This window comes from Passer domesticus, chromosome 14, assembly GCF_036417665.1.
Source record: "Passer domesticus isolate bPasDom1 chromosome 14, bPasDom1.hap1, whole genome shotgun sequence".
Lineage (NCBI taxonomy): Eukaryota > Metazoa > Chordata > Aves > Passeriformes > Passeridae > Passer > Passer domesticus.
Genome location: NC_087487.1, coordinates 2,590,253 through 2,615,964, shown reverse-complemented (window position 1 = coordinate 2,615,964; position 25,712 = coordinate 2,590,253). Strand labels below are relative to the sequence as shown.

The following is a 25,712-nucleotide window of genomic DNA, read 5'->3' as shown; positions in this document are numbered from 1 at the left end:
CTGCTGACCCCCAGGACACTTTGCTGGGCCACAGGCAGGGCAGATAAGGGACAGTTTTTTCCTCTGTGTTTATCCAGCCCCTCATGCAGTAGATGCTGGAGTAGGAATGTGCCTGCAGAATTGAGAACAGGCCATTTTTACCTTTAGGTTCTCAGCTTCACCCACCCATCAGAGGGAAATGAACCTGCAAGAACCAAGTTTCTCTGCTGTGTTTTCCTGTTATTTGTGACCTAGGTTCTGCAGTGCCCACCAGTCACCTCCCCCTGTGTGGGAAATGGATTTATAGAAAATTCTTACAGCCTGACAGAAGGCTCACATAGTGTGCATCTGTAAGCAAACCTTGAGATAAGAAATGCTGACTGAGAAATGCCATGGAATAGGACAGACATTGTGGAGAGAGAAATGGAGCTGGGAACAAGTTTCAAAGGATGGCCTTGCAAATAAGACTGGATACTTTAGGGAACTAGAACTATGGAAGATGCATTGTAATAGGACCCACAAGGGATAATTTTAGATAATTGGCTTTAAGGCATTTCCAGCATGATGTGACAAAAACTGATAGGCCAAGAAACACTTATAATGTATTGTAATTAGGAGATATTTGGTTTCTGATTGTGATGGCATGAATTATAACATCTGTATTGTCCCACCCTTCTCATGAGACTGAAAATGGAATAAAAAGTTTTTAAAACACCTCTCTGTGTTAGAAAAGGCCTTAACCCAACACCCTGCACCACCCCCTGTCTGGGAAGCTGCCCAGAGATGGAGGAGGAGGCGCTGGGGTCAGTCCCAGAGGATCCAGCACGGCTGAGCCGTGTGGCTGGGGAGGGTTGGGGAGCAGCACGCACCTCCAAAGTAGGAGCCATCAGCTAGCTTGGTCTCCTTGTTGCCCTTGGTGAGGACGCTGACCACGCCGTGCTGGATGAAGTACATCTTCTTGCCGATGGTGCCCTCGCGGATGATGTAGTCCCCGGGCTGGAACACCTCGAACTTCAGCTTGGTCAGCATGGACGTCACAAAGTTGGGGTCTGCGTTGGCAAACAGGGGCATGGAGGCCACCAGCTTGCGGCAGTTGAAGTTGATGATTTCCTGAGAGGGGTGGTGTAAAGGACAGGACACACGTATGGTTATCAATACCAATGACCTGTGAAGGTCCCCACCTGAGCTGTGCATTTTAAATGGCTGTGCCTTGGTCTGGATGCTCAGAGCAGTGCTGGAGCTCACCTCTGCCTCCCCGAGCAGGGACAGCACTCAAGCCTCCCAAACACACACAGCATTGCTGTTTCTGCAGGAAACCTTGGGCTGTGAGTGTGGCATTCACATTCTCTGGAAAATCCCTTCACCCAGGATTTTTCTCCTGGGATGCTGAGAAGCCTTAGAGAAAAATGAAAACAATTCTTATCTCATTTGCTTCTCCTGTGTTGTGCTCGTGTGGAATGTGTTTGGGGATTGTTCACCCACAGGTGATTGTTCCATTGGGTTCTGCTGTGAGTTGTTTTCACTCTTTGGCCAATCAGGGCCAGGCTGTGTCAGGGCTCTGGAGAGAGTCACGAGTTTCATTATTATATTTTTAGTATTCTGTAAGTATCCCATCTGTATTCTTTAGTATAGTTTAGTATTTAATATAATATAAATAATAAATTAATAAATTAGCCTTCTGAGAACATGGAGTCAGACTCATCATCCCTTCCTTCACTGGGGCACCCCACAAACACAATAGTGTGGGGGAGCACAGCAGCAGTGCAGTGCTGTCTGACACTGCATGCTGGTCAGGGCTCCTCTCTGGGCAGGTGCCATAGCTCACCTTGGCAGCCCCTGGTTCTCTGCTGCCCTTGCTTGTCAATGAGCTGTTAAACAGCACAAATGTGGGCAGATGGGGACAGTGTCAGGAGAGGAGGGAGAGGGGCTCACCAGGCACGGGCAGAGGTTGGATCACCAAGCCTGGCTGCAGAAAGCCCAGCTCAGCTGTCAGCACAGCCAGGCTGTGCCTCCCCTGGGGCTCTGTGTCACTCGCAGGGGTGACAGCTCAGGAGCTGCTCTGTGCCCTGGCAGCTCCCACTCAGGATGTGGTGCTGAGCCCATCACCCAGTGCAGCACTCCATGGGAACAGGATAACTGCAGCAGGGAGAGAGAGAGCTGGGGAAGCACCTGTGTCCTCCCACGGGGGTTTTCAGAGGGGTGCCCTTTGAGACTTCAGCAAAACTAGTTCTAAACTCTGGCTGGCACTTGCTCAGCTCTTCTCTCTGCCATGGAGGAACATTGCTGGGGGACAAAGACAGAAACCAGCCCCTTCTGGAGCTGTTGGGTGACACACTGGTGACATCCCAGGGACAACCTGAATTGCCAGGCTTCAGCTGGGAAGGCAAGGGGGCTTCTCTGAAGGCTCCTCCTTCCTGTGACTCCCCCGGTGGGTGTGACACGGATAAGGCCAGCACTCCATGCCAAGTCTCAGCCAAACACAAGAGGTGGGAGCTTCCTGAGCCCCTGGCCCAGGAGCTCCAGAGCTGCCAGAGGTGCTGGGATGTGCCCTGCCCCTTGGCTGCCCTCTTACCTCTCGCAGGGGCTCGCTCAGCTCCCCCAGGATGCTCTCCTCATCAAACATCTTGCCCTGGTAGCGGTGCTCGTAGTAGTCGTGGATGCGCTGCCGCATGTCGGCGGGCAGCTTGTGGAAGGACATGTACTGCTCCACCTGTTTGTACTGAGCAGGGGGACAGGGATACTGGTTACCAGGACATGCCACAAACTCCAGACTCATGGGCAGCCTGTGCTGGCCCTGCTCCCTTCACCTGCAGCACTTGAAGGACATGTACTGCTCCAGCTGTTTGTACTGAGCAGGGAGACACGAGGCCACCAGTTACCAGGACATGCCACAAACTCATGGGTAGCCCCTGCTCCCTTCACCTGCAGCACTGGAAGGACATGTACTGCTCCAGCTGTTTGTGCTGAGCAGGGAGACACAGGCCACTGGTTACCAGGACATGCCACAAACTCAATAGCAGCACGTGCTGGCCCTGCTCCCCTCACCTGCAGCAGCAGGGAGGGCCTGTGCCATCCATGGGGATCTGCAGAGTGCCCTGCTGTGTTCCCCAAATGGTTGCCCCGTGGTTTACCCTCAAACTCATGCTCAGCTGGGAGCCCCGTGCTCCCCTCCACACAGCCCTGTGGCAGCAGCTCTGGCCACAGAGAGAAACACAACTTCCCCAGGCATTGTCCTGGGAAAGGCTGTGAGAAGATAAGAGAATGAGAAACAATTTTTATCTTCACTTGCTGCACCTGTTGTTGTGAACGTGTGGAATGTGTTATGGAGATTTGTTTACCAAAGGGTGGTTTCTTAATTAGCCAGTGGTGATGTGTTTGGACTAGAGAACCATTTAGGTCAACCTGTATCTGTCTATAAAAGAGCAAGCAGTCTCTTAATAAAGATTATTATTAATCAGCCTTCTGTAACACATGGAGTCAATGCTAATTATTACCTGGCTGGGGGCTAATTACTACAGCACAGCCCCAGCTGGGAGCAGGGCTGAGGAAGGAGTGCCTGGCTGGGAGTGTGCAGGGTGGGAGCAGGAGAGTCCAAATGCCCCCAGCTGTTGGAATGCAAACCCCTCAAGGCACAGGCCCAGAAAGAAATCCAGACTAAGGATTGAACTGAAACCCCTAGAGAAATTGAGATATATGAAGCCACAAAGTGGAAGAGAAATATAGATTTTAGCTTTTAGTAGAAACTTACACTAAGTGCCTTGAGTATCTAAAAAGCTGCAGCAGAGAGCAGAGGCCTTTTTGTCCTTAGGCACAATTCTACCATAGTAGTGCCAAACTTTTATTTCTATAAAGTTACTCTACCCCAGACCAAATGTAAACTTAACCTGCTCACATTTTTTAGATGTAGTGTTCCCATAAACAAGAAAAACTGACAGAAATACATAAGTAGTACTGAGCAATACTCCAGTAACGTTGTGTAAAATCTTACAACCACTAGAATTAGGCCATGATTAGATAAAAACTAAAACTGTGAATTAAACTCATTAGTTTATAACCATATTTAACTTATACTCTATATGCTGGATACCCTTCCTGCTCACTCACTACCTACCTGCCTACTCAAGATCCCACTCAGCAGTTGTTTCACTGCTGCTACCACACCAGAGATAAGGATGTGTCCCCTTGGAACTCTCCCCTCCAGAAGATCTTAGAAGAATATCGAATAAAAACTTGAGTGTGGCACAGCAGCAGCCTGCTCCTTTCACTCTCACCTAGGGTGAATCACAATCCCACAGCCAAGGAAGGGTTTTCCATGGCAGGGCAGTGGCCAGCTGGGCTCCAGAGCTGTCCCAGAGGTGCAGCCCAGGGGCTGTAGCAGGGCCAGCCCCTGCCCTGGGTGTGGGCTCACAGCACAGGGGCACATCTGGATCACACCCTGGTTATTGGGCTGCAGCTGCAGTCCCAGCCTGCTGCTTCTCCCCTCTGTGCTCCTGCCCACCCTACACGGTGGAACCTTTGCTTTCCCATCACTTTCTTCCCCTTTCCTTCGCTTTGTGCCTCTGTGTCACCCTAATCCCTCCATGTTTTCACCTGATGGCTCCCATTTCCACAGCTCCAGTGGAATACAGGGCATGCTCTGACTGATGGCAGAGCAGCTTTGGGGATGGATGGTGCTTTCTGGGAGTAAAGGACACCTCCCCAAGGGCCAGGGCTGTACCAGGGTCCTGCTGCCCTGCAGGTGCTGCAGGACAAGGTGTGTGCAGGGAATGGTCACACTCCTTTCCCTGCTGGCAGCACAGGACACAATCCTCAGTGTGCACTGCACTATGTGCTGACAACACGACTGTGCTGCTCCTTTCCCAGCCTCATTTCCTCTCTTCTCCCTGATAAACGTGTCCCTGAATGTCCCTTTAGTGCAGGAGAGCCTGATTAGTGAAGTTGTGCCCATTACAGCCCCAGGTCCTGCTCCAGGGACAGCCTGTGCTGGCACTGCCAGCTCCATCTGCACCATGCAGGAGAGGGCATCACTCCAAGGAGCCAAGGTGGCACAGGGGACACTCGGGGCTTCCTGGCATTCCCACAGCACAGGAACTGCCTGGAAATACTCCTGACCCCTCCAGCCTGACCAAAGGCAAGGAGTCCCCAGCTCCAGCTGGCCCTTTGTCACCTGCGTGGCTCAGGCTGTGGCAGGACAGGATGTGCTGGGTGCCCCGAGGAAATGAGGCAGGGAAAGGAAGGGAAAAGCAGCAGCACCGTGGAAGACAGCAGCTCCCTTGTGGGCAACTCACCCAAAGAGATTTTGGGGGTTATGGTGCTCCAAGCAGAAGGTTTCGGGGTTTTTGGCTCATCTCACCACAGATGTCTCCTGCCACTGGAGAGGCACTGCAGCCTGAGACACCCATGGGACTGGCAAACCAGGCACTGCATGTGGGGACTCTCACATGGAAAGGGAAATCATGAGGCACGAGCTTCTGCTGACTCAGCTTTATTAAATTCATCTAATATCCCACCAAGAGCTCTGCTTGCTTTAATGCTGCATTTTTGTTGAATACATGATTTTCCAAAAATATCCCCTTAGGCTCTCACCTTTAGTGCAGTGACCAGTGTCACCAGGTGCAGCCACCTGCCCCTGTCCCTGTCCTCTGCTCCACTGGCGCTTGCTGTCCACCTTAACTGCCCTTTGCTCCTTGGGAACAACATCCCCACGCTCCAAAAATGCACCAGCACGGGCTGGATGGGGTGACTGGGACTCTGCTTATTCACCACTGAACGTGGATTTATGGCTTTGCAACAAAGAGCAATAAATTACTGCTCTGCAGTGTCCCCAGGGCTTGTCAGAGTCCCCTGTCACCGCTGTCCCCAGATAAGGCTCCCAGGGAAAACAGGACAAATTTACTTCCCCACGAATAAAGGTGCTGCTTCCCATTGCAAATGGAAATCAGGGTTATAAAAGCAAGCTGTGAAATAAGGAACCATCCTTCTCTGTCATGGTTAAGGAGAGGGAGATCTTGTCTCTCCTGCCTCTGCTGGTGCTCCCTGCTCTCAGCCACGGGGGTTTTGGGGCCCTCAGCTCTCCCTTGTGCAGAGATGGGGTCAGAACTGGAATCAACCCCTTCTTTCCATGTCTGAGAAACTGAAGATTCACTGGGGTCTTCCCCCTTCCCTTGGAGCTGCTGAAGGCCCCACTCTTGTGGGTCAGGCAGATGATGCCACGCTCAGCTGGCTCTCTCTGAAGCCACTTGGTGTCCCTTTGGTGCCTTCCAGCGGTGGCCAGGCTCCCCTGACAGCCCCTTCCCCTCCTCCCTCCTCCTCCCTGCTCAGCCTCCCACTTGTCCCCCTGTCCCCAGCCTGACCTGTGCTCAGAGCTTAGTGGCCTCTCTGAGTTCAACTAAAAACACTCATTTAGGAATTATTTAAATCTCTCTGAAGACAATTGTGCCCATTTAAATCCCAGCTCATTTTCTTAAGTCTGTTTTTCCTCAAATAGCCCTTGAAGGAAGTATTAATATATCAAAAGGAAACCATTCAGCTGAGGATTTTTGCTCCTCTAGCTGGCCACTTTCCCTCCTCTTCACCACTTCCCTTCTACCAAAGCTCTGACACAGCCCAAAGAGAACTGAATATTTTTAACTCCTTCCATGCCCTCAATATCCATCAGGAACCCTCCTGTCTCTGGCAGGGATAAATCACTGAATAGTGATCACTCAACCCTTTCCTTGCCCCAGTTCTGAAGGTGAAAACCACCAGGCACAGGGGGGGGATTATTGGGGTGTCCTGTGCAGGGCTCCACAATCCCTGAGGGTCCCTTCCAACCCTGCACATTCCATGATTCTGGCACTGCTTGGACCCTTCCAGGATTAGCCTGAGATCACTGTGGCACCAGGTTTAATCCCAGTCACAAACATCTCCACATCTGGAGCCCACAGAAGTCACCAGAGATGCACCTGGAGGCTCCAGAGGAGCATTTCAGCTCAGGGAAGGATGGTGGTGCTCTGCCAAGGCTGGGCTGAGCCACCCTGTGCAGTGCTGGGGCTCTGCAGGTGGAGCAGTGCTCCTCAGGGGAAGATCAGCTCATGGGATCCACCTGGATCAGCTCATGGCATTCACCTGGATCAGCTCATGGGATTCACCTGGATCAGCTCATGGGATTCACCTGGACCAGCTCATGGGATTCACCTGGGGCTCTGCAGGTGGAGCAGTGCTCCTCAGGGAAGATCAGCCCATGGGATTCAGCACATGGAGGCTGCTGACAGGACACACTGGGAGCTTTGGCTTATTTTCCCTGATCTCTGATTAGGAGTCAAACAGTGCTGCCCCCCAGCATTCAGGAATCATCAAACCCAAGGAAATGCTGACTTCTGGGGTTTTTTCTCTCTTAAGCCATTCATATTGCCACCCTCAGGATCTGTTCTATCCTACATCTCACTCCACATGGTCATTCTCATGGAGTCACAGGATGCAGGAGGGGTTTAAGGGAACAACAGAAGTTCTGTGACAAAAACCTGGGAGCTACCTCCATTCTGCAAGAGCTGCATGTGATGTCCTGGATGTGAGCCTTTCCAAAGGCTGGATTCACTGATTCCTGTACCATGGCCCTTGCTCACTTTGCCACCAGAAAATGAGTTTTAAATGTCACCTCCTGGGAAACCTGGAACACTTTTTCCCTTACTGCACAGTACCTTGGGGAATTATCTCATCCAGGGTTAGCCTCCTGATCTCCTGCTGTGGTACAGACAATTCCTGGAGCTTTTCTCCCACTTTCTGTCCACATTCCTTGCACTGAGGATGGCTGTGAGCTGCCTCCCCTCGCTCCCATCAGCTCCTGATCAGGCAGGGATTTTGGACAATCCCATTCCTGTTCAGGCAGGGATTTTGGACAATCCCCTTCCTGGGCTGGGAGATGGCACTGGGCTGAGCAGGATCAATAATGAGCCTGATGAAAGCCCTGTTTGCCTCTGACCATCTCTGCTGCTCAGGGCTCTGAGGAAAGCAGATGCAGGAGCTGTGGGACAAATCCCCCAAATGAAATGTTGTGGGCTAAGGTCTAACCCTGTGCATGCCAAGGGAATGCAATATGGCCAAACCTGCACATCAGGGCTATGGAGCAGCCTGTTTTCCCTGGGAAGGGCCCTGCAGGGAGTGCCTGGCTGGGCTGGAGGGGTCACACCCTGCCACAAGGCACTAGGCCAGCACAGGGCACTTCTGGCCATGGTCAGTCCATCTTCAGAAACATCACAGGACATTGTGGAGATGTCAGGTCACTGGTCACATATCCAGGATGGGACAGGGCAAAGGGACCAGCAGTACCCTCTGCAGAAGAGCAGAAGGGGGGGATGGGGTGAAAAGTGCCCCAAAGGCTGGAGATGGGGACAGGGGAGCAGGGGCTGTGTGCAGTGAGGGACCAGCACTGCACATGGTGGTCACAGGGCAGAAGGACCTGTCTGCCTTCCAGGCCCAGGTGGACATGTCACAATCTGAGCTGTACCCCACTGTTTCTGACAGTTTTACAGGCTCAGAATGAGCCTGCTCTCAGGAATAGGTAAACGAAGTTGAAGTCCACCAATGACAGATTCTCCTGCAAGAGCAGGACCTGCACAACCCTGGTCTGGTTAAGGCAGTTTGCACCACAAGACACTGTGAAAAGAAGCCATGAGGTTTTCATTAAACAAACATTTCTGTCTTATAACCAACACAGGACTCTTTCAGGGAAAGGATCAAATAAACCTAAAACAACTGACACAATTTCTGAGTCTCTGGCTGAAATGAACACCCCATTACCTATTTCTTACATTCTTTTGGCTCTGCAAAGCAGCCAGAACCCCCTGACTGCAGGAAAGCAAAGCTGCCCTGGGGCAGTGCTGGGACCCCAGGCCAGGGCACAGCGGGGGCCCTGACACAATCACTGGAGCCGTCATTTATCAGCCTTGTTATCAGCCAGGGTGCTTTGACTGACAGTAGTGTGGGACACAACAGTGCTCAGGCCATCTCTGCACAGAGGGAACAAAACCCAGTGCTGGCATGACAGGATAAAGCCAGCTTCTCCAAACTTTTTCCAATTAGGAAATTTGATTACATTTTGCATTTGATTAAGTGCTGCAAACACCTTTAATTTCTGGAGTGCTGCACTCCCTGGCCTCTCCTTCACACACATTACCCAAGGAGTGAGTGAGCTCTGCAGCTCCCCTGGGTGCTGCCTCAGGAGGAGACTTCTCCAGAATGCCTGTGAGCTCAGGGAATCCCTGAGAACTTCCTGGTGACCAATCCTCTTGGAAACGTCACTTCCAACCCTGGCCAGAGTGGCAGAGGATTGAAGTCCCCCCGGCCAGCTCAGTGGCAGGGAGCAGTGGGAGTTGTGGCAGTGAGTGCCCACTGCAGGCTCCCGGAGCCACCACAGTGTGTCTGTGCCCCTGGCTGAGGCAGCCCTGAGCCCCAGCAACCACCACAGCTCCAGCAAAGGGTTAATCAGCTCTGGGGGCACGGTGCCAGGCTGCTGGGATGAGCCAGGAAGGATCTGTGCCCCCAGTTCCCTGCAGGACTCCAGCTCTGCCCACAGACACAGCAGGTCTGGGATTCCCCTGCCAGGGGCTGGATCTGCATCTGGGCACTCAGCAACACCTGAAAGGTTCTCCTCAAGTCAATCTGTCTAAATATTCTGAGGTTAATGAGACTCTGGGGCTCTGCAGCACCCTGGAGCTGTGAGTTCCACAGCTTCACCACGGACCATAAAAAAGCCCAAATCACTCTTTAAACTTGTTGCTAATAAAACTATTATTTCAGTATTAAATTAAAACTGTTATTTTACTATTATTATACTGGTGTCCAAGAAGGAGCAAGGACTGCCTGAGCCCCAGGACAGGTCCCCAGCTCTCAGAGCAGTGGGCAGACCAAGGGCACTGTCTGGATTTTCCCCCAACAAATCCTGGTCCAGCATCCCCAACAGGGATAGAACATTCCAGTTGTTTTATTTCACCTTCCCCATGACTAAACCTTTCCCAGTTTCTCTCTGCTGAGTCCAGGGTGCTGACAGAAGGGCTGAAATGTTCCAGCTGCACAATGCAGTGCTTGGATGGGCAGAGCAGGGGTCAGCTGTGGGCTGTGCAGGGCTGTGAGGGGCTGAGGGCTGATGGCAGAGCTCTGCAGGGCTGCTGAAGGGATTCTCTCTCCAGCGTCCCCCTGCACTCCTGCTGCAGCACGTGCTGCTCCAGAGACACTGCTGGGTAACACTTCTGATCTAAACATGGTAAAGACCTTGGCCATGTTTCAGAGTTCTGCCTGAAGAAGAAAAGGACCCCTTGAACATCAGGATTTCCATAGGAACCTTCTCAGGGTGAAGGTGAAGCTCCCCTGGGCTGGGGAGCCCAGGCAAGGAGGCTGTGAAGAGCCTCATGACAAGGGAAAGTGCAAGTCCCTCCCCAGAGTCAAGAGTATTTTAAGAACAAGAGGCACTGCAGGGACTGCTCAGGGAGGAGGAGGAGGAGTGAGGAAGGAGGAGGAGAGCAGATCCTGAGGGGAGATGAGGCTCTGGAAGGAGAGATTAGGGCTTTAATGGCTCTGCAGTGCTGACAGCAGCAAGCTCTGCCTCTCAGGGATGCCTCAGGTTTTATATCTTTCAGATTTAGTGTGTGGGTCTGGGCTTCATATTATGGGATGGTGAGCTCTCCTCACAGAGCAGGGAGACAAAACAATTCCTGCTCTAGCTGGGGACCAAGGACAAATGATCCAATCTCAGCCCCAAGAGTATAAACAACATGGGCTGAAGAGAGAAAAACAAGAAGGATGGGACTGCATGAGCTGGAGTTGTAATTGGACAATTAGCTCCAATATGAAGATGGACCAAAACTTATAAAAGTGTGAGTCCCTGTGACTTGTGACTGGTTGTCCATTTTTTTGTGGCCATTTTGGGTTGTGCTGCCCAAGGTGGATCTATTGAGGATATTCTTGTAATAAATCCCTACTTCATTCTTTAGCTCAGTCTAGTCTCTGTTCTAGGTCAGCCTTCACAAGGTGGGTCTATTGAGGATATCATTGTAATAAGTCCCTACTTCATTCTTTAGCTCAGCCTAGTCTCTGTTCCAGGTCAGCCTTCACCAGGCATCAGCAGCAGTCCCTGCTCTGGGTGTTCCTGAGCCTCCCTGCATCCACTGGCATGGAAGAGTGACCCTGATTGGGACAGATGAGTAATGTGAGGGGTCACTCTCACAACTCAAAGGCAAATATCATGTGTACATGTTAAGAGAAGTTTTACAGATTTATAGTTAAGTTTCACCCCCCCCTTGCATTGTTATCAGGGGGTGGCCTGGGTTTGGGACATTTGGGAGGGTCAGCTCCTTACTGTGGCAGCACCTGACCTCCAACTGAGATTTAAGGAAGTGATCTCCACCACTGGACAGGGAGGAGGAGTCAATGGACAGAACTTTGGGAGAGCTAAAGGGTTAAAAGGCAAAACCTCCATTGTGTGGGTGAGCACATGATGGGAAAAATCCTCTGCTCCTGGTGCTGTAATATTTTCTCCATTCAGTCTTCTGTTGTATTTTTGGTAAAAGTTTGTATTTTTAAAAGGTTTTAATAAACCTTTTACATTTTTTTGGAAGTGAGCATCATTTCTTACAATGGGGGCTGAGCATCCCTGCCCTGCTCCAAGGAGCTGCAGAGAGCAGCACCATCCCTCTCCCCAGCCCTCAAGGTTACAGAGCACTGGGGAGGAGGAGAGGGTGTGCATGGTGACTTGACAGAAATACTAATCCAGCTGAGCTGCAGGATTAGGGAAAGAAATTAATAGGAGAACCTCCAAAAAGCATGAAAATAACAGGCATATCTGGCTATTTATTCCTCTCCTGGGCAGGGAACAGTGTTCCTCTGATGTGAGCCACAGTTACACAGCCTGGGGGGGAATTCTGCAGCCAGTGATGAAGTTAAGGCTGGAGCTGATCCATGAACACCTGCAGAGGGTCTTGTACCCCTGCTCCTGTCCTTGACCCCCTCCACCAGCACCTGCATCAGCTCTGGCACTCATGGGCTCAAAAATAAGCTCTTTCAACCTAGTAATGTGACAGAAAACCAATGTGGGAGAAAGGAGAGAGGAGAGGAGAGGAGAGGAGAGGAGAGGAGAGGAGAGGAGAGGAGAGGAGAGGAGAGGAGAGGAGAGGAGAGGAGAGGAGAGGAGAGGAGAGGAGAGGAGAGGAGAGGAGAGGAGAGGAGAGGAGAGGAGAGGAGAGGAGAGGAGAGGAGAGGAGAGGAGAGGAGAGGAGAGGAGAGGAGAGGAGAGGGTCTGGGAAGCCAGGAGGGCATGCCCAGCTGAGCACAGAGGCAGGGAGCCCTAGGTGAGAACGGGCTCAGCTCTTGGTCAGAGCTGTCACATCCATGCAGGTACAACAGCACACTGCACAACAGCACCTGGGGACATTCTTCTGCCAGAATCCCTCAGGAAGGAGCTGTGCTGCTGGTGTCTCACATGCAGGAAACATGCCAGGATGGTGTGGAGTTAAACTCCAGGCTGAGGTTGAGAGAGAAGATCAGCTCCTGATCCTGCTGCTGGCTCTGTGACCACAGGAAACTCTGATGGGACAGAGAGGTCCCTCCTCACTTTGCCTCTGGGGCTGGAGGTCAAGCAGCCCCTTCAGAGAGCCCCATCCAAAGAGCTGTTCCCATCTGGAGGGAGGCAGGGCTGGCCCTGCACCATGGCTGTGGCCCCTCCGTGTGCTGGGAGGGCTCTGTGCCACAGGGCACTGTCCCCTGGCACCCAGGAACCTCAGCAGCCCCTGGCTTGGAGGGGGCATTCCCTCTGAATTCCCCACTGTTCCTGCCTCCCCATGGATCCACCCAGCTGCCCTGCCTTGCACAACCAGCACAGTGTGAAGTGAGAGGTCCAGGAGGAGATTTTGACAGGGATTGAATATCCCTGTGTTCAGAGAATCCAAGGCAGAGTGAGACAAGCCTGCTCCTGAAGCCAACAGACAGCACAGCTTGGCTTTTATTCCTCTTTTCCAAAGCTCTGCTTGTCCAAGGGATGAACCAGTGGGCTGGCAGAGGTCTGGACCATCTGAAACCTCCCCAAAAACCCGCTCCTGAACCTTGTCCTGAGGGTCCTGCACAGCAGAGCCTCCCAGGGCAGCTCCAGCTGTAACCTCCTCTCCTGTTTGTGCTTGTGCTGTTCCTCTCCCTCTCCACCGTGTCCCTTTCCTTGGCTACTCCCAGCACAGCTCCCCTGCAGGCTGAGCTGTGCTGAGGGACAGGCAGAGCCCACAGGGTGCTCAGCAGAGGTCTCTCAATTGCTGCTGGCTTCTACCAATCAACCTCCAAACTTGTTGAGATTCTCTCTCTAATCTGCTTCAGCAGACACTTTGTCCCAGGAGGACTGAACTAAATTGAGTTGCAGGGCTGCAAATCACGCAGCAGCCTCATTTTAATCATGGCTATTCAAGTGCTAAGGAATGCACAAAATAAATACATATTTGTTTTTAGGCCATCACTTGTCCCATTTGCAAGAGGAAAATGAATGTGCTGAATCCCTGAGGCTTTGATCCTCGCAGGATAACTTGGGAAATGAACCTGCCACAGGACATACACCCTTGGTTCAATCCTCTCCCTGCTGCCAGAGCTCTTCTCCTGGGTCTGTTAAATGTCTCGCTCACATCCTCAGTTTTAATGGGGCTCTAACACTTCCCACTGTGCCTGCCACCCCCTCTGCAGTCCCTGCTGCCTTCCTGGGCACTGATTTCCCTGAGCAGTGCCCGGGATCCAGGTGCCAGGGTCAAGCTGTGCCCTTGTCTGAGCGCAGGCTGCAGCCAGAGCCCGCAGTGCCCAGTGCTGCAGGTGCAGTGCTGGCTGTGCCAGGCTGCCCAGGTGGCTGGCTTTGCAGATCAGTCCTTGACTTCTGTGCTACTTCAAACACATTTGAATAAATACTCTGCATCCCGAGATTTGATCAGCCTGCACTCCCAGTGCTGCAGTGTCCTTCTCTTTGGCGTGCCCTGCTCTCTGTGGGGATCAGCCTGGCTCAGCTGTGACACAGAGCTAAAACTCTGGATGCTCTGGATGCATGCCAGGCCTCCACACTCTTCTCCTGGGCATTCCCCCTCCTTTAGCTCTAGCTGTGGTTTGGGATCTTCCCTATGCTCCAAGCATGAGTCAACCTCTGGTCCCTTTGCTCTCCCTCTCTGCCCTGCTGTCCTCCCATTGTAATTCCTGTGTCTCAAACCTGTTCCAAGGTCATCCCACTTCCTCCCTGAACTTAAAATTCACCTGAGCAGTGCCTGCTGCTCACAGTTTCCCCACTTGGATCACAGCTCCCCTCTCACCTAAACTGCACCTGGCAGGGTCAGAATAGGAACAATTCCTCTTCTTAATCTCCAGATCAAATGTACCCACAGGACCCTGGCCATAAAACCTCCCCAGCCCCACTAACTGAGGGCAGCTGCATTTTTTGGATGCCTTACCCAGCTCACAGATTCAGTGACTGTGGCAGTGGCAAGCTGATCAGATGTGACATTTCTGGCTGTGCCCTCCATTCTGCAGTCCAACAATGGTGCCATTAATTCCACAGCTACCTGGGGAACCTGCTCCGAGCTCCCGAGCCTTGATCTGGGCTTTGGGGGCTGTTCTGCAGCTTCACTCAGGAGCACTGGAGTGAATAATCTGGATACTTTTATAGAGAGCACTTGCTAAACAAAAGCTGCACATTCTGGAACATTCACTTGGGGTTTGAAACAAGATGTGGGAAAGGAAGAAGTGACTTAAAATTTCAGGTACCGGTGACATTAATAATGGTGGTGTACAGAGCAGGCAGGGACAACAACAACCACCTCCCTGCCCTGCTGTCAGCTGATCCTGCTGCTGTTTGTCCCTCAGGGGTGTGGGAGTGCGTGGGCGGGGATGAGTGGCCATGGGGCAGCAGCCCTGGCCTCACACTGACAGTGCTGGCTCCCTCCTCACAGCAAGGAAACCACCCTGGGCTGCCCCCAGACAGCACAGAGACCACCCTGGGCTCCCTCCAGACAGCACAAAGACCACCCCAGGCTTCCTCTGGACAGCACAAAGACCACCCTGGGCTCCTCTCAGACAGCACAGAGACCACCCCAGGCTCCCTCTGGACAGCACAGAGACCACCCCAGGCTCCCTCTGGACAGCACAGAGACCACCCCAGGCTTCCTCTGGACAGCACAAAGACCACCCTGGGCTGCCCCCAGACAGCACAGAGACCACCCTGGGCTCCCTCTGGACAGCACAGAGACCACCCCATCCTTCCTCCACACAGCACAGAGACCATCCTGGCCTCCCTCCTGATATCAGAGACCACCCTGCCTCCCTCCAAACATCACAGAGACCACCCCGGGCTCCCACCAGAGAGCACAGAGACCACCCTGGGCTCCCCCCAGAGAGCACAGAGACCACCCCATCCTCCCTCCAGACATCACAGAGACCACCCTGGGCTCCCACCAGAGAGCACAGAGACCACCCTGGGCTCCCCCCAGAGAGCACAGAGACCACCCCATCCTCCCTCCAGACATCCCAGAGACCACCCTGGCTCCCCCCAGAGGGCACAGCGAGCAGCCCAGCCCCAGCAGGGCTGTCCTTACCTTCTCCTGGTACTGGCGGCGCGAGGAGTCCAGGGACTGGATGAGGGCGGTGGCGTGGCCGATGAACATGGCGTAGCAGGTGGCCCCCACGATCATGCTGAGCATGGTGAGCCACACGTCCGACATGCCCACGGGCGCCTGCTGCCCGTAGCCGATGCACAGCATGTGGCTCATGGCCTTGAACAGGGCATACGAGTACTGCTTCCCCCAGGAGTCGTTCTGCAGGGACAGGGCACAGCCTCAGCACGGGGACACGGCTGTGGGGCAGGAAAGCACCCCTGGCACCGCACCCAAAAACCCCTGTCGGAGCCACCTCCATGTGTTACACAAGAGATTTAATTCTTTGGTGGCTTGGAGGGCTGGGGGGTCTTTGAAAGCAAGGAGGGCTATGGAGTCTCAAGCCACAAACCCCTCAGAGCCCCACAGCTCCCATATCCCTCACAGAACCCCTACACCTCAGTGCCCCCACAGCTCCCATATCCTTCACAGAGCCCCTACACCTCAATGCCCCCACAACTCCCATATCCCTCACTGAGCCCCTACACCTCAATGCCCCCATAGCTCCCATATCCCTCACTGAGACCCTACATCTCAGTGCCCCCATAGCCCCATAACTCCCATATCTCTGAGGCCCTACACCTCAAACCCCTCAGAGCCCCTACAACTCAATGCCCTCAGAGCCCCCATAACTCCCATATCCCTCACTGAAACCCCCAGCTGAACCCAAAAATCCCTGTTGGAGGCACCTTGACACAAGAAATTTACTCTTTGTTACACAAGAAATTTCATTTCAGAACTCCCACCACCCCACAAGCCCAGCTCAGTCCATTTGGAAAAACAAGCCCAGATCCCAGATCTGAGATCAGCACTTTGGCCCTGGTTTTCAGAGACTCCGTGTGCTTTTTCCAGCAGGGAAGGCAGTCAGTGTGCCCTGCTGGTAACCTGGGATAAACCCGGACGATGCACTGGGAGATCTTCACAAAGACCCACGTGTGGGAGAGGGCACTGAAGCAAATCATTTCCTCCTCTGGGAAATGGACTTGAACTGAGAACTGTAACAGAGAGCCTGAGCAAGGCTGCCAGCAGCAGGATCTGAGAGTGAGGAAAATCACTGCTCAGCAATTTAGGAAATGGCCAGGGCCTCTGGTCATTACCTGGAGAGATGAGAAGGGCAGAAAATGAAGTTGGTAATGTCTGGACAGCAAGTTCTTCTCAGTGCAAAACTGGGCTTTTTCAGAGAGCTGAGGAACTACAAAAGGTCTCATTTGAGAGCAGCAACGTCCTGCCAAGAGAGAGTGCTGAGACACCTTGTGCTCTCCTGCAGCACCTCAGCATGGCACAGAGAGAAAAGCCAGCACAAGTTTCCTGCTGATTCTGCTTAGCCTGAGCTCATGGTGGAACAGCTCGAGGTGCATTTGCCATCCTGTGGGTATTATCTGCCAGCAAGTTCTTGCTGTGAAACCTTGAGGAGTAACTGCTCTGGCATCACACATGGCTCCTACGAGGATGTGAAAATGCCTCTGAGGTGACACTCGTGGCAGCACTGGGCATCATTCAGCTGCTCCCTGTTCCTAAAGGGGCCAAGGTTATGGATGGAGCTCTGCAGACACAGCTGTGCCTGCTTGGAAGGTCCCTGCACAGGCCTGCTGCTGGCTTGTCAAGAAACAGGGAGTTCTCCTGTGACCTCCATCCAGAGCACCAGTGGTCAGCAGCACTGGGAGCTCTGGAATTAACTGGGCACCTCTTGGAGGTCTCATCACAGCCAGGGGTTGGCTGATGACCTCCCTGCAGTCAGCTCTCAGTGCCACTGATGCCCATGGAAACTTCTCACTGTCCCTATGGAGAGCAAACAGTGACAAAGCTGGCTGGGAGCTGGGCACAGGCTGGAACCTCTGCCGAGGGCTGGTGCTTGGTTAGGAGATAAGCACACAGACAAAGCTGATAGCATTACCTGGCCAGATTCAGTTTCATTATGCAAGACAGGCCTGATTCCCACTGCAGCAAGAAGGGCAAAGCCGCACAAGTGACAGCAGAGCTGACACAGGAGCAGTGGCACAGCCACAGCCCAGGAGGGACTGCTCCTGCTGCCGGTGCCAGCCTGTCTGGGCTCCCCTCCCAACAGAGCAGGACCTGGAAAAACCACCCTGCAGCCAGGAGAGAGGGGCAAGAGACAGAATGGCCATTGGTGACTGCTGCTGGCTGTGCCCTAGGCTGGTGTGTGAGGAGCCCAAAGGAGCTGCACACAGGGCAGGACAGGGCACAGGGAGTTTGTCCCCTGGCCAGGGCACAGGAAGGGTCCAGCCATGGGAGCTGCCAGAGATGGGAGGCCAAAGGAACAACCCCTCCTGCTCCCCTGCCTCCAGGCTGTGCTGGGGCTCTGAGCCTGAAAGAAGTGCTGGGTGCCCCCAGGTTCTGTGGCACTTTTGGTTTCCACCCCCAGGTTCTGTGGCATTTTTCGTCTCCAGCCCCAGGTTTTGTGGCACTTTTGGTTTCCACCCCCAGGTTTTGTGGCACTTTTGGTTTCCACCCCCAGGTTTTGTGGCATTTTTGGTTTCCACCCCCAGGTTTTGTGGCACTTTGCAGACCCAATCTGCTCCGTGCAGGCACAGGGCCTCTCACACAGCTGCCACAGGCACCCTGCCCTGCCAGGAGCCCCCTTCCCTCAGCCCTGCACTCCTGGCACCCTGAGGCCATGGCCCTACACTCAGGGCATGGCAGCTGCTGTCACTTCCCTGGCTTTAGCCCATCCATTGTCCCTCATCCTGAGACAGCACAGGCAGTTGTCACATTTGGCCACTCTGCTGAAAATGCTGCATCCCTGCAAAGGTGGGAGCACACTGCCAGTGCCACGGAGTCCCTCAGCCCATGCTGCTGGGGCACAGGGAGCAGAGCAGCTGCCCAGACCCATCCCTTGCTGAATGAATTCCTTCCCCATTCCCCACTGGCTGCTGCAGGGATGCTGCTGCCCTGTGAGTTCAGTAGTTTAACAGGGCAGCACATCACCACAGACCTGAGAGCAGGGACAAAGGGAGATGAGGGAATTCCAAAGGGAATCTGGGCAGACAGAGCAGTAATAGCTGAGCTGGAAAACTGGCTGCCAGGCTCTTTAGTGGCTGTGAACATCTGGGTACCAGGCAGGCTGGAGGTTTAAAAACCATTCTTCCAGCAACTTGCTGCTTAGGAGTGCTGTTTCCAAGGAAGCTTGCCAGTGTTTTGTAGGAATTAGTCATCCAAAACTCTGCCATCCAGCACGCCGAGCCCCTGCAGCCTGCACAAACGCTGCTGGCTCCCTGGGAATTGCACAGCTCCGAGCCCCAGCCCAATTCCCAGCAGCAGCAGGGCTCCTATGAGGACAGGCTCAGGGTGCCAGACTGAGGCATGACAGACTGGGGGGTGGGAGCTGCAGGAAAACACTGAGCTTTCCAAACAAACCCCGAGCACCCAGCTCTGCTGGGAGAGCAGTCAGGGCTGCTCAGAGAGAGGCACTCGTGTGAAGGGGAAGCCTTTCAGAGCAATTACCTTCAGGGTAGCCGGTGTGAAGAGCACTGGATGCTCTGTGATGATTCTTCACTTACAGGCCCTGGTACCTCTTCAGCTGTCAGGTTTTTTGTTTCCCACAGGATGAGCAGACAGGTCAAGCCCACAGCACTTTAGGCCAGACCAGAAGAGGTTCCAGATGCAGTGTGGCCACGGGTTTATCAGCACCAGGTGCCTCACACTGCCACAGCTCCTTCCTGTAAGAGCCATTCCCTATCTAACACCCCAGATACTGGAGTGGCTATAATGCCCATTAGGGCAGGGAAATGAGGCCTTAAACTGCAGGGGGAAAATGACTCCTCGTTAAGCAAATCCCAAAGCATGCAACAGCAGAGCTACAGATCTGTGCCTTTCACAGTCAAGAGGGGTTATCTCAGAGGCACCAAGAGACTTTGCAAAAAGCAGTGAAATGACTTTGAAGCAGTTTCTCAGTCTGGTTTGTTTTTAACATCCAGTGCTGGAAGGGCTTCTCTGGCATTAGAGTCTGGCCTGCTCAGATCCACCTTTGAATACTTGGAGGCAATTCCCTGGAACACTTCAAAGGCACTGCTGGGTTCTGTAGTACCTTAGAAGCACCTGAAGGCAAACTGTGGTGTCTGACAGAGTACTTTGGTTCTGATGTACATGTGAGTGTGCCTGGTTGAATCCTCCCTGGAGAGGAGGAGTGAGATGAGTAAAAACGTGGAGAAGTACTGGAAGTTCTTGGCATAGGGGTGTAGTCCACCATGAACACCTGGAGAACTCAGGAGCTGTCTCTGACCATCCCTGCCCACCCCTGGAACTGCTGGGCTGGGAAAACACCCCTCCAGATCCAGTTTAAAGGGTGGGAGTAGTGGGGGAACACATGGAGATGACAGGTTCAACTTCACTTTGGACAGAACCTGCCTGTTCCAGCCTTGTTTCCAAGGGAAGCTCACATGGCCTTCACCTGACAGCAGGGATCTTCTCTGAGTGCCTCTGTCCCAATGATCCCAGGCAGCCTTTCCTGGGAGCCCTCCCAAGAACCCTGTGCTCCTGGAGATGCCCACCTGGGCACCCACCCCTGGCCTGGGTGTTGGTACCCGTACCCAGCACAGAGTGCTTCTGCCTCCTTTCCATGCCTGCTGCTGTGCCCATCTCGTGCTGCTCCCAGCCGGCCTCCCTGGGCAGCCCCTGCAGGTGCCTGGCACCCTGCCTTCCCTGAAAGGTCAGTATTCCCAGTTATGGGCTGTTCTGTCTGCCCACCCTGCTCTGGACTGGTTTTGGCCCCAGCTGGGGAGAGCACTCCCTGTGCCTGTCACCTTGGGCTCCACGTTCCCAACCCACGGGAAGTGCTCCTGCTGCTCCTGAGACTGTCCAGAACATGGAATCTCCTGCAGATTCCTGTGCCAGTGACCCTGGGCTCCAGGTTCCCACCCGATGGGAGCAGCTCTGCTTCTGCTGCTCATGATACACTGTCTAGAACATGGAATCTCCCTCAGATTTCCATGCCTGTCACCCTGGGCTCCAGGTTCCCCACTCCACGGGAAGTGCTCCTGAGACTTTCCAGAACATGGAATCTCCCTCAGACTCCTGTACCAGTCACACTGGGCTCCATGTTCCCACCCCATGGGAGCAGCTCTGCTTCTGCTGCCCATGACAGACTGTCCAGAACATAGAATCTCCCTCAGATTCTTGTACCTGTCATCCTCAGGTCAAGCTTCCCACTCCATGGGAACAGCCCTGCTCCTGCTGCTCCTGAGACTTTCCAGAACATGGAATCTCCCTCAGATTCCCGTGCCTGTCACTCTCAGGTCAAGCTTTCCAACCCATGGGAAGTGCTCCTGCTGGCCCTGACAGACTGTCCAGAACATGGAATCTCCCTCAGATTCCTGTGCCTGCCGAGGGAAGGCAGGAGGGATGAGCTGGCCCAGAGGCTCGGGGGGAGCTGGGAATCCCCCCAGATCTGTGCAGGATTGCTCTCTCCCATTCCTCTCCCCCCTTTCCATCAGCAGCCCTCGCAGGGTGCTGTGAGCAGGGAGGGGCAGAGCTCCAGGGGAATGTGTTCTGCTGGAGGGGAGGCTGATCAGAGCTTGCTGCCGGGCCTCAGGGACCTCTGTCCTCCCTGCAGGGTCTGTGGGGTCAGCACAGCACCCAGGGGACGAGGCCACGCGTTCCCAGCAGCTTTCAGGGCTCAGCAGAGTTCGGATCTCTGGGAGAGGAGCTGCCAGGCCAGCTCTGGGGGAGCAGCACACTCTGCAGCTGACTCACCAGTGTTTCCAGTTTTTAATAAAGTGCACTGCAGGAAAGCTAATGCTGAAGCCCCTGGGATTGGGAGTCAGCAATTAATACTGCAAACATCCTGCCCTGCTGTTTCAGGAGTCAGCCAGACACCCACAGCTTCCACGGCTGCTGAAGATGGAACACGAGGCATGTGGAAAACACCCAGATGAACCAGACTCGGGGATTTATGGAGGCCCTGAGATGATTTTGGCAACACCAGACCCTTCACAAATCCCCTGGATGAAGATCAAACCTTTAGGAAACAGATGGGAGGTGATGAATCTTCTTTCCCCGCAGCATGGAAATGAGGGCTGGTTTTATGGAGTGCCAAGTGGTGGGAAACCCCGGAGCAGAGGAAGAGCAGCACCAGCACACTCACAGACAGAGCCTCCAAAGCATCTGGACCTCACTTCCAGCTCCCCTTGGCTGCAGCAGCTTCAGAAGATTCCCCTTTTCCCAGATTTCTGGCTCCCGTGTGCAATCAGGGCAGCCATGCACCAGGATATTTATTTATCTCCTCAGAGCTCACACCAGGCCGGTACAGAATGTCCCAAAATCCCTGGCACAGGGGCCAGCCCGGCCTCTCCCCTCCCAGCTGTGTCCATCCCACAGAGCCAGGCTGGAACCTTCCATCCACATCCTGCCCCCAAAGCCTGAGAAGAGCCCAGAGCTCCATTTCTTGTTTCCTGACTCTGTGGCCTCTCTCCATACTCCCCTCCAGATTGGATGTAAATTGTTTCACTGATATTGCCACCCACATCCACTCTGGTCCCAGTGACACGCCTGGAAATCTTCTCAGGAGATTAAAGGACATTATTGGGAGAAAAAAACCTACTTCTTCCCCAAATAACTGCTGCACTCTTTGTTAAACATTCTAACCCCAGGCTATTTCGGGGCTGGCATATTCCTACAGCTTCTGGAGTGGAAGCCCACTGAACTATAGGTGGGGCATCTCTCCAGTTCCTCATCTCACTTTCCTGAGGCTCCATTTTCAGAGATAATGATTTTTTTTCACTTCTTTTAAGTGGAACTAAAAAAAAAAAGAAGGTGATTTAGCTGCAGGGAAGAAGCAGAAAAAAAAATCTCCCAAGGCAAGTTTAATTCCCAGCTTCAGAGGCTCTCAAGGCTGGGAAGACAAGGTTGCAGCACGAGGAAAGCTCTGCTCTGGATAGGAGCTCCCTCCCCTGCCCTCCTAGAGCCTGCTGAGCCTTCCTGACTCTGGAATGCATCCTCCCCCTTCTCCCCAGCCTTGCTGCTAGGATTTGCCTCTTTTCTTCCTCTGTCCCATGTCCTGCCACTCCTGCAGACCCTTTCCCTTGACTAGAGCTGGCAGCTCCAAGCCCAGCTTGCACCCCTGCCCCGAGGGATGGATGGACAGAGCCAGGAGCTGCTGCTGCCATCAGCAGCCACACGCTGGCATGAGGGAACTGTGCTCCAAATCTGCTGCTCTGAAGCCATCCTGCCACGGCCAAGTCACCCCAGGAGGGGGATGAGGCCACCTGCACCTCTGGGCTCCCTGGCATGAGGAGCTGAGCGTGCTGCTGGCCCCGAGCAGCACAGTGGGGTCCTGATCTCTGACTGCTCCTGCCACAGCAATAAAGGCAGCAGGGCAAGGCCAGGCAGCTGCTGCACAGGTTGTTGTGCTGCTGGAGATAAACAGAGGGTTCCAGGCTCCAAACTGGCAGTCTGGCAGCAGCAGGAAGAGAACCATTATTGCAGAGAGCAGAAATGAATAAATAAACAGCAAACAGATGACTTTTCCATGGATGCTCACTCCTGCAGGCACGGGCAGCCTGTGCCCACAGCCCTGCACGTGGGAGGCACGGCAGGCTGGCACATCTTTGATACATTTTACATTTGTTCTGTTCTGCCCCAGTGCTTGATTATTTCCTTTATTCAAGAAGAAACTGGCGGGGGAATCTGGAGGTTAAGAACTGCAATAACAGGCAATTTTTTAAGCTTTGTCAGTTTTTGCTGCTTAATCAACTGGACATTGTCCCTTTGAATAAAAGCTCCTGAATTCTCAGCAAGATGGTTGAAAGGTACAATGGATTTGCCCTGCCTTTGCCATATGGTGTCAAACTCCCTCCCAGCAAGAGCAGGCACAGCCTGGGATGGCACGGGGCAGTCTGGCTCCTCATGCTGTGACCGTGGTTCACTCCGGGGTGGCTGGGTGGGCACACCGACCCTTCCAGGGGGTATGGGGCAAAGGGCCAGCAAAGGGAACCATGGATCAGCCCTGGCTCTGGGACTCCATACACTCAGATTCCAGCGGGAAGCAGTTTCCATGCCCGCTCCTTGCTGCTCGGTGCCAGGAGAGGGAGCCTGGCTCCTGCCTTCCGCGGCTCTGCCCGGGCCGGTGCTGCTCCGAGCCCCGGGATCGTCCCTGCAGGACCTGCCCCAAACCCCGGGACTGTCCCTGCAGGACCTGCCCCAAACCCGGCACTGTGTCCCTGCAGGACCTGCCCCAAACCCGGCACTGTGTCCCTGCAGGACCTGCCCCAAACCCGCACTGTGTCCCTGCAGGACCTGTCCCAAACCCGCACTGTGTCCCTGCAGGACCTGCCCCCTGTCCCGGCACTGTGTCCCTGCAGGACCTGCCCCAAACCCGGCACTGTGTCCCTGCAGGACCTGTCCCAAACCCGCACTGTGTCCCTGCAGGACCTGCCCCAAACCCCGGGACTGTCCCTGCAGGACCTGCCCCAAACCCCGCACTGTGTCCCTGCAGGACCTGCCCCAAACCCCGACACTGTCCCTGCAGGACCTGCCCCAAACCCGGCACTGTGTCCCTGCAGGACCTGCCCCAAACCCGGCACTGTGTCCCTGCAGGACCTGTCCCAAACCCGCACTGTGTCCCTGCAGGACCTGCCCCAAACCCCGGGACTGTCCCTGCAGGACCTGCCCCAAACCCCGCACTGTGTCCCTGCAGGACCTGCCCCAAACCCCGACACTGTCCCTGCAGGACCTGCCCCAAACCCGCACTGTGTCCCTGCAGGACCTGCCCCCTGTCCCGGCACTGTGTCCCTGCAGGACCTGCCCCCTGTCCCGGCACTGTGTCCCTGCAGGACCTCCCCCTGTCCCGGCACTGTGTCCCTGCAGGACCTGCCCCCTGTCCCGGCACTGTGTCCCTGCAGGACCTGCCCCCTGTCCCGGCACTGTGTCCCTGCAGGACCTGCCCCCTGTCCCGGCACTGTGTCCCTGCAGGACCTGGCTCCCTGTCCCGGCACTGTGTCCCTGCAGGACCTGCCCCCTGTCCCGGCACTGTGTCCCTGCAGGACCTGCCCCCTGTCCCGGCACTGTGTCCCTGCAGGACCTGCCCCCTGTCCCGGCACTGTGTCCCTGCAGGACCTGCCCCCTGTCCCGGCACTGTGTCCCTGCAGGACCTGCCCCCTGTCCCGGCACTGTGTCCCTGCAGGACCTGCCCCCTGTCCCGGCACTGTGTCCCTGCAGGACCTCCCCCTGTCCCGGCACTGTGTCCCTGCAGGACCTGCCCCCTGTCCCGGCACTGTGTCCCTGCAGGACCTGCCCCCTGTCCCGGCACTGTGTCCCTGCAGGACCTGGCTCCCTGTCCCGGCACTGTGTCCCTGCAGGACCTGGCTCCCTGTCCCGGCACTGTGTCCCTGCAGGACCTGGCTCCCTGTCCCGGCACTGTGTCCCTGCAGGACCTGGCTCCCTGTCCCGGCACTGTGTCCCTGCAGGACCTGCCCCTGTCCCGGCACTGTGTCCCTGCAGGACCTGGCTCCCTGCCCACAGCGCCGGGAAGCGCCGGGACGGCCCCGGGGTGAAAGGAGGAACGGGAAGCTGGGGGATGGCAGCAGGTGCTGCAGGGATGACACCCAGGGGTGGGGTTAGGGCTGAGACATGGGATAGGGAGCACGGCATGTGGGATGCTCCAGAGGGGAGACCCTGCCCACCATCACTGAGCTGGTTATTTGTATTTAATTATATACATATATACATACATACACACATACTATATACATACACACATACATATATACATGCATACACACACACACACACATATATATACACACATAGACATATATGTATATGAATATATATAAATAACATATCTAAAATATCGTCTATTACAATATTACAATATTATATATCATAGGTTATAGATTATAGACGGTATATACTAGTGTATGGTATATACATATATATACTATGGTATATATACTATATATTATAATATATTTTATATATTTCTATTTTATATCCTTTTTGATGTTTATATATATTTATATTTATATTTAATTTATTTATATTTATATTAATTTAATATATTTCTATTTCTATTTCTATTTCTATTTCTATTTCTATTTCTATTTATATTTATATTTATATTTATATTTTTATTTTTATTTATATTTT

General features: G+C 53.9%; 1 protein-coding gene across 1 annotated transcript in view; it reads right to left on the bottom strand.

Moving 5' to 3' along the window:
- Positions 1-25,712, bottom strand: part of HCN4 (hyperpolarization activated cyclic nucleotide gated potassium channel 4) — a 103,881-nt gene that overhangs the window by 16,471 nt on the left and 61,698 nt on the right. The window contains exons 4-6 of the mRNA XM_064389278.1: positions 15,555-15,773; positions 2,552-2,698; positions 849-1,089 (exon numbers count right to left, since the gene is read on the bottom strand). Coding sequence (XP_064245348.1) covers positions 849-1,089; positions 2,552-2,698; positions 15,555-15,773 — 607 coding nt within the window. The remainder of the gene's footprint in view (positions 1-848; positions 1,090-2,551; positions 2,699-15,554; positions 15,774-25,712) is intronic.